Source organism: Lipotes vexillifer, unplaced genomic scaffold (assembly GCF_000442215.2).
Source record: "Lipotes vexillifer unplaced genomic scaffold, Lipotes_vexillifer_v1.1 scaffold1249, whole genome shotgun sequence".
Classification (NCBI taxonomy): Eukaryota; Metazoa; Chordata; class Mammalia; order Artiodactyla; family Lipotidae; genus Lipotes; species Lipotes vexillifer.
In genome coordinates this window covers 155,561-164,561 of record NW_006782643.1, presented here as the reverse complement: position 1 = coordinate 164,561, position 9,001 = coordinate 155,561, and the positions used below count along the sequence as shown (strand labels likewise).

At 42.5% G+C, this 9,001-nt stretch overlaps 1 protein-coding gene across 1 annotated transcript in view; it reads right to left on the bottom strand.

Annotated features, from left to right (window-relative positions):
* Positions 1-4,457: 4,457 nt before the first annotated feature.
* The window catches only part of LOC103074782 (hephaestin-like), a 108,474-nt gene continuing 103,930 nt past the window's right edge, over positions 4,458-9,001 (bottom strand). The window contains 2 exon segments of the mRNA XM_007455352.1: positions 4,458-4,690; positions 7,036-7,080. Coding sequence (XP_007455414.1) covers positions 4,458-4,690; positions 7,036-7,080 — 278 coding nt within the window.

Genomic DNA, 9,001 nt, shown 5'->3' with positions numbered 1-9,001 from the left:
ACCCTGGGGACACAGACACTGGCAGTAGCCATTTGTGGAAGCTCATCCCACCAAGAGTACACTGGTGTTGGTAAGCACCATTGTTGCTTATTAGTGCTGGAACCTGGCCCCACCCATCAGCAATTTGGCACCAGTTCTGGGATGCTCCATGTCAGTCAGCTAGTAGAACAGGGACACAGCCTTACTCACCAACAGGCCAGCTTCTGTAGCACCCCCCACCCCGAGACCCAAGCCCTCCCGGGATTGGACCCACCCACCAGAGGACCCAGGAACCAACCCCACCCACCAGTGGATCGTTACTAACCCTGGAACCCAGCATCACCCACCAGGGCACGGGAAAGAGCCCCAGGATCCCCTGAGCCTTGTTCCTATCCACCCTTGTACTGACAACATCTCTGGGACCACCAGGGTCATGCAACCAGAGATGCTGGGACCCAGCTCCACCCACCAGTGGGCTCTCATTAGCCCCAAGACTTCCTGGGCCCTGGCACCACCCACCAGTAGGACGACTTCAGCTCCAGAAACTCTGGGTCCCATAGCCAGAGACCCTAGGACCTGGCTTTGCCATCCTGTGGGCTGGCACTAGCCCTGGCACCAGGCCTCACCCACCAGCAGGCAGACTCCAGCCCCAGGATCATCAAGGCCCTGTAGGCAGCTGTGTCAACACACAGTGCAAACACCAGCAGCCTGGCACCAGCCCCAGGATTCCCTTGTCCCTTGCCCTATCCACCTACCTATACCAACTCTAGGGTACCCAGGGTCCTGCAGAGACCCACCAGTGTGTTGGCATTAGCCCTGGGTCATCCTTGGCCCTGGAGCTGGACACCAGTGGGCCAACACCAGCTCTGGGAACCCCTGCCCCACAGCCAGGTACCCCAGGACCTAGCTCTGCAAGTCAGTTGACACCCAGGACCGAGCTTCAGCTGCTTCTGTGTGAGCACCAGCCCTGGGACCATGGCAGCCTTGCATCAAGCTGTGGCAAGAACCAGCCCGTCCTCTAGCAGGCGAACACCACCCCAGGATGTCCTGGGGCCCCACCCAACAGCAGGTCGACACTTGCTCTGAGATCCCTGGCACCGGAGCCAGCCACCATGGGACCTGGCTATACACAATGGTGGGCCAACATTAGCCCTGAGATCTCTCTGGGCTCTGTAGTCAGTCAACCTATGACATGGCCACAACCATCTGTGACTTGGCACCAGGACCTGGAATCCCCTGACTGTGAAAGCAGCCATACCAGGACATGGTCTTGATCACCTGGGGCTCACAGCCTCTGCACAAGGCAGTGTCTGGCAACCAACTGGACAGGGGTACAGTCCCACCTACAGTGTCCTCACAGTAATCAGCCCACCACAACAGAAGGACCCACACAGCCCACATAGAGGGCACCCAGAAAGTATACTGTCTTTTCTCATTCAAGTTGTGATTTTACTGATTCTTAGTATAATGGAACTCTGAATCATATTAAAAGAATCTATTTTAGGAGGCAGTAACCCTGTTTATGTTTAGCATAAGTCCTGGCATAATTTTGTCTTCCAATGGCAATGTAACTTTCAGAGACTTTGCTGTGCTCTTCAGTTTTGCTTGGTTTCTCTGGAGTCACTGAGGTTCCTGTTGACCTCTGCCAGAACCATTATTGTCTCTGGGTAGGAAAAGGGATTCTCCAGCTTACAGACACAAAGAGTGATTCCTGGGCTTCAGCTTACTATGTTGGGATTCTCCTTGCAGTTGCTTCCTAATATCTAACTGGGGGAGGAGAGTCTCTGGTCAGCGGAGATGAAGAGCAGCTTCCATGTTTACTTGATGTAAGCAAGGCTCCTCCCAAGTCCCTCGTTTCAGAGTCCCAGGCCCACCTGGGGTTGTCCCTAGGACTCCTTTTTGACTTTGGGCTGCATTCTTCTAGGTTAGGTGTTAGGAAGATGTTTTGTTGCTATGTTTCTCTGTTCTTCTTCAGGCTGCCTTCCTCTTCTCTATCTTTTTGAGCCCTTATATTGTTGTCTTTTTTTTTTTTATCATTTCCAAGGTTTATTTATCTCCAGAGAGAGGTGAACCTATGGCAGCTCATCTAAACTGGAAGTCCAATTTATGTTTTTCAAACATCACTTTTCTGCATGGAGAATCAATTGTAGGAGGCTGGAGTGAATGTAAGGTTATAAGCAGGAGGCTACCACACAAATCCTGGTAACAGATGGTTGTGCTTTAGTCTGGGGTGGTAGCAATGACGATAGAAACAGATGAATAAATTAAAGATATTTTGGAGGAAAAACAAACAAGGCTTACTTTGCGATTTATGACTTGAGCAATTGAATGGATTGAAGTGCCACTGAATTGTCAAAAACATCTCCTACATCCCCACAGGGAGAACACCCACTACAAAAATCCATACTTTTCTGTAATACATGGGCTTGAGCTTACATTCCCCAATCAGGAGCAGGGTTACACATTCAGAAAAAACGTTATCCCCATCCCACCTACTTCTCCTTGTCTCGGATTCATGACTGAGACCACCTTCCATTTGCATACAGATTACAATAATTGAGTAGAGTCCCCAGAGTGCACTGAGTTTTCAATAACCTTCATGTTAACAATACACCAACAGAGTTCTGCTGTTAAGTGCATTGATTATGCAATGGTTTAAATACTCTCATTTGATTTTATCACTAATAATCCAAATCTTCTCCCTACTCCACGCCCTGATATGTTTCTGAGACTTCCAGTAAAGCTCTCCACAGAGCCATTGACCACAGTAAACCAAGATGAATGATGGGTTCTGACCTGTGTTTTACCCTCCAACTTTCAACATTATTTAGCACCTGAACACCAGCTTTGTGGGTTTCTACAGTTAATCTGCAAAGTGTTGCTAACTAGGCAGACAGTTTTGCTGGAAAGACAGGAAAAGGAAAGTTGGATTCAATATGGGTAACAAATGATGGAGATTAGTGGAGTTTCTATGATATAGAAGGATGAAGCAGGTATTTGGAGTGGAATAGATGAAGGCTTGAATCCCCACTCAATTTTTAGCTGAATGACCTGGGGTAAAATCACTTACTCTCTATAATCATTTGTTTACTAAAAGGTAAAACAAAGTATCACCCTGATAGAACTAAGGGAAGTAAAATGCAATCATGTATTAGATGCTTTGTAAAGTGTAAAGCACTATGCATTTCAGTTATTATTTTAACTGTCCCTGATGCCTCTTCCATTCTCCACTTGTCATGTAAAATGGTATTATGGATACTATAGTAAGAATGGGCCATCTTATCCCATCCCTAATCTGTGTCTTGTCTGTGCTCTCTGACCAAGGTTTTAGAGAGGCTTGAACTTGTAAGTGACAAAGGAATATTGCTTTAAATTACCAGAGGAAGGACTCTACCCTATAAAGAGGCCCCCAAAATTGCAAGTAGACCTCTCATACCCTCAACTACCAAAAGAGCCCATTATATCTGTGCCCACCTCTCCTTGCCCAGTGTAAAGTTTTGAGCTTAGTTTCAGCCCTCTATTTCCCTTTGGCAACTTTTCTTTGCATTCAGAATACTTTTGGCACTTATGGGTCAAAAGTTGGTACCTACCACTCTGATTCTGAGGCTTCCTCTTGGGCAGCTTCTTCACTTCCAAAACACAAACGTGCAGGGTCCACAAAGGATAGGCAGACCCATTCTATGCCCAACATTAGTCACCCCCACCAGTCTCACTGAGTGCTCTCTTTTTTAATAACAGTCACAACCTCCCAGAGGCCACAGAGACAATCAAATTCACCAAGTTCACTCTTATGGTGTTCTAACAAGCACTTTAATGTGTAGGATTTTCTGACTAAAACATAGAGAGGACGCTCAGTGCAAATGTGCCAAGAACTTGGAGTACTGGCTTCCTGAGGAGCTTTTGCCTCCAAAGGTTGTAGTTGCTCATGACAACAATATTCCATCTACCCACTTAACCAAAATAGTCCACTGCCAAGAAGAATCAAAATACAATTTGGATCTTAAAATCCCACCCCACCCATTCCCCATCAAGACTATGTTCTTAGTCCTAGTTTAGATTTGGATTATCATCACAGCTCACTTAGCCTCAGTTCAAACTGAACTTGCCTAAGTCCTGGAAAGCAGTAGAAACCTAATCAGTGAACCTTACTCTTGGTATCTACTTTATGAGAGGAGTCAGTTTTTAGAAATTTCCAGACCTTCCAAGTGTCAGTGGGTGATATAATATAGCTGTTGAAATTTGTGATATTAGATACTAGGGGACTTAGCCCCAGGTGCCCAAGTGGAGTAAGGAAACTAAAGAAAAAGAAAGCATACCATTTCCATGTAAATAAATTAGTGAAGAAATACTCTTCTGAGTTTGATTCCCTCCTCTGCCTCTCTAAAACCCATTCCCCTTTGACAGTGACAGTGAGGTCAGCTGCTAGTCCATGGCCTGCTTGGAGTGTGTCTCAGATGTGCAGTTCTAGGATCCAGCTGTTATTGCTTGAGAGACAGAAGCTTGAAGCTGTCATCCAGGATGGACCTCCTGTTGCGCCGTAGCTTTCTCTGTCGATGCTGGTACCACACCACACCACCAAGAGCCAGAGCAATGAGCAGGAGAGTGACACCCATGGCAATCAAGACAGAAGTCAGTATCTCGATATCCTTTACAGGGATCTGCATGCCCAGCATCCTCACACTGCTTTCTCCAATGTCTCTGGGGATTGCTACTGAAATGGAACAAGAGGTAAGTGGGAACCCTGGGATGGAGAATACTCTAAAATGTCTTATTTTATAGTCAACTCTGGGAGAGGAGAAATAAGGTCATCCAAATAAGACAGAGGAACTATCCTTATCCCTCAAAAGATCAGCCAATGATGACAGATATGGAGGTTACAGAGAACCAGCGTAACAAAATGTCATAGCTGAGAAAATTATTAGGAAGCATTGAGGCACCAATCCCGCCATGGAAAGAGCTAACACTCAGAGTGAGAAGGGCCTTGACATATTTCTTTAAATATATAAAAGCCTGTGATGTAGAAAAAGAAGAAGAATTGAGTTTGGTTTGCATGGTTCCAGAGGGTAGAATTGGGAGCAGTAAGTAGAAACTCCTGAGAAGCAGTTTGACTCAATTATCTAGCTTATCAATACTCACTTTGACCATTGGACCATGACAAGAGCCTGCCTCTGTGCTGTCTGGTCTCTCATATCTTTGGGTCATTATAACACTGATGTCACATTGATCTTTCTAGGTGAAATATCTAATTTTCTTAGTTCCTGGCATACAAACTTTTGATGATCTCCAATCAGCCTATGAAATAAAGCTCAGACTCAAGTCAGACATTGCAACTCTCACGATCATGTTCTAACTTAGCCTACTCTTATTTACTATCTTCAGGGATAGCAACTCGTTCTTTGTTCTACAGAATGGGTGAGCCTCTTCAGGCTTCCAAGACTTTCTCATGCTGCTCCCGTTGCCTGAACACCCTTTCTTCTTCCTCACCATTCTATCCCTAGCTTAAACATTATACGTCTCAGCAAAGCTTTCTTCAATTCAGCTGTATAACTAACAATGGTCTTTCTTTTGTGTGCCCAAAGTACCTGTACTGTTTGTACTCCCACAATTTACTTACTTGGGTCAAGTGACCTAATCCACCCTCACTTCTGGATTTCAGTCTCCTCTTTTATAAAATGGGGATAATAACCATACTTAATTCAGTGGTTTATTGTGAGGCTTGAGTGAGTTGATATTTATAAAATATTTAACATAGCTCCTGGAAGACATCAAATGTACAATAATTGATCAGCTATTATTATCGTTTCCCCACTTTAAAAAAATAACATAGTATCCAGCACTGCAATTATTGTCTCTGTGTCTCATTCCACTTTTAGACATGAATCTCTTGGAAAATAGTGACTATGTCTTACTTTTGTGGTGTCTCTGGAAGTTAGTATGTGTTTGATGAATGTATAAGTGGATGAATCAATATTCTTACATAACTGAGAGAAGATGAAATATAATGAGTTCAAATGGAAGCTGGGAAGCATTCTGGTTTTGAGTTTACATTCTACCACTTACTTCTCTTGTGACCTTGGAAAAATCACTTTCCATCTCTCAGTTTCTCATGCAGAAAATATTGGGCTTTAGCAGACCACCAGTTTTGAGGGGTTTTCCTCACTGTTTAACCTTTTTAACAAACAAGAGCTTATGAGGATGTATGTATGTATGTACACACTGATATGTACAAATGCATATACAAATGTATGCACAAAATATGTATATATAAAAATATATGTGTGTATATATATACAAATACATATACATATATGTATGTCACTCTGCTCTCTCTGCTTCACCTTACCTCTCCCTAATCCTCCAGGACATACCCTAGTCCCCTGGTTGACTGTTTATAAGATACTTAGATCATTAGGACCTTTCCAAACAGAGCTGAAAAACCTCCAGACTAAACTGAAAATCTCTAACATCCATTCTAGCCTCTCACAACTTTCTGAATCTTTCTCAGTTCAGGTACAAATGAGGTAGAGAGTGAAAGCATTATTTGAACCCAGCCTGGATAGAACAAGAAGCTCTATTTTCTGGAAGTACAGAAATGGATGGTTCTAAAGCATCAACTATTTAGTATTCTATAGATGAAAGATTAATTACCTGGTGCAGACTGAATGACATTTGTCCTAGTTTCACACTGTCCTTGTGGGGAATTCATATCTGTACTATAGCACCTTCATTCACAACTCAGCAATACATTGAATTTTATTTCCCCTCACACATTAGTAAGAGGATAAGATAGCAGCCTTCAACTGAGGATGAGGCAATTTTCCTCAACTCAGGAGGTTGGGCATGGGGGTCAGAGAGAATAAACCTGCTGAGGGAAGCTTAACTGGAAGCTTAACCTTAGATTCCTGGCTTCTGAAATCTTAAATAAATCTCTGGATGTTTTCTGCTAGTATTGAGGTCCACCTTTCAGCCATATGAAACTCATCTTCTAGAGGCACTGAACTTTTCCCCAAATGCACAACATATATAACTACCCAATCTCTGTATCCTTCTCCCTACCTTTTCCAGTCTCTTCAGAGATGATGGTGGTAGTGCTTAAGTGTTCTGGAGGAAAAAGAGAAAAGAGGTTAATCCTATTATTCTTCCTACCTATCCACAGGCTTGTTGTAGGAGGTTAGCAATGGTTGGAGGAAACTCTCTGTGATATAGTAAGCAAAATGGAGGTAACTGGCATTAACTATCTTGTGATCAAAGTCAGTATTGTTATGTGGATTTGATTTTGAGCAGTGACACAAAATATAAGCAAGAGCATAGTCTTAGGAGACCAAAAGGTAAGTCACCCCTCTGCCAAAATTTAAATATTTATTTACACTTTATCTTCATTATTGCTCTTTTTGCCACTTTTTCCCAGTCTTCCTTCAGGAAGCCCCTGTTTTTTGTCAAACCTGCATCCTTACATATTCAACCTTTTTAGAATACTTCTTCCTCTTCTTGCTTTAATGAGGCTGAGCTCTTTTCTGAGAACTATACTTCCTTTATATCTTCTCAATATTGCTTTGAGATTATTTATTATTCCTCCCCTTTTTGCAAAGATCCATCTCTTTTGAGACTTATATTACTTGGCTAAAAAATCACAACCACTTCTTGTAACTGTTACCTAGCAGTTCTCTTCATTCATGGAAGTCTTTGGTACGTGGCTCAGTCTTTCTTGTCTTCAATTCCCATCATAAGTGTTGACGTATCCAACACTTAAGCCTCACAGTTTTTAGACCTCTTAACTCTAACAAATTTCAAATATACTCCAACTCTATCAACCACTCTTATGGTCACATTGGGCTAATTATGCAGAATTGCTCCATCTCATAAGTCTAAAACCTAACAACAGCCTCCTATTATCTCCATGTTCTAATGCTATTTATTCTATTTCACCTGTTATTTTCTCCTCTCATGAAGACCTCTAGCTCCTGGACACTTCCATTTTTCTCACCTCACCAGTTTCATCCTGTTTTTTTCTTCCATTCCTGGCCAGGCTGGACTCCATTGTCTATCATTTCAACTACTAACTTACCAGGAATGTTATAATCATTTGCTGAAACCCCAGTAACTATACTTTCATTGTATTTTTTTTTCTGGTATGATGAATGCTGGTGGAGAAACATCACAGAATTGTAAAGATCAGTATGCTTTGGGTCCAACTTCAACTAAGTCCTCAGTGCTGCTTGGCAATAATTAATTTATTTTCCATCACTCAGAGTAACATTTTCCCCACCACCCAGAGTGGTTATTTCATAACCACTTTGCCCACTCTTCTCAAGCCCCTTACACTACCATCTATCTTTCATTCTCAGTAGATGACTCTGTCTCCTCCATCACAGATGAAACACAGACCATCAGACAGAAATATCTACCTTTTTGTCAAGCCTCTCACCCAAACCTACACATTGGTCTTTTCTGTTTTCTCTCTTCTTTTAGTAGAAAAAAATGACCTTACCCCACTCTAATATTTTTTTGTAGCTCTGACTTTCATCCCCTGCTTCTTCCCTGGGAAGCCCTTTCCAACAATTAGTCTTTTATTCCCTATCTGTCTTCAACTCTTCCCTCTGGTTGGCCTGTTAGCTTATATGTGATTGGAACAATATCAAATTAGACCATAGTTTGTCAAACAAACAAAAGGTAAATAGGTAAAATTTATGGACTGGCTCATTATTATAGAGAGAGGTAAGCTATTCTTATTCATGGAAGTTCCTTGATGATATGTATTGATGCAGTCTCTTATCTATTAGATGGTCCATATTTGACATGACCCGTTACTACACATGAAGACAATCTATTGTTTTGGATCTATAGCATCTTGATGATACATCAATTCACTACTAGACTTTGAGTCTAAGGACTTACAGGATACAACAAATAATTATGTGTGCCTGTCTGGGTGGTAGGGAATAGTACTACAGTAGTAACTGGAAGACACAGTCTAGCAGTATGTGTTACCAGAGAACAAAGTTTTCCAAAGATTAGGAAATCA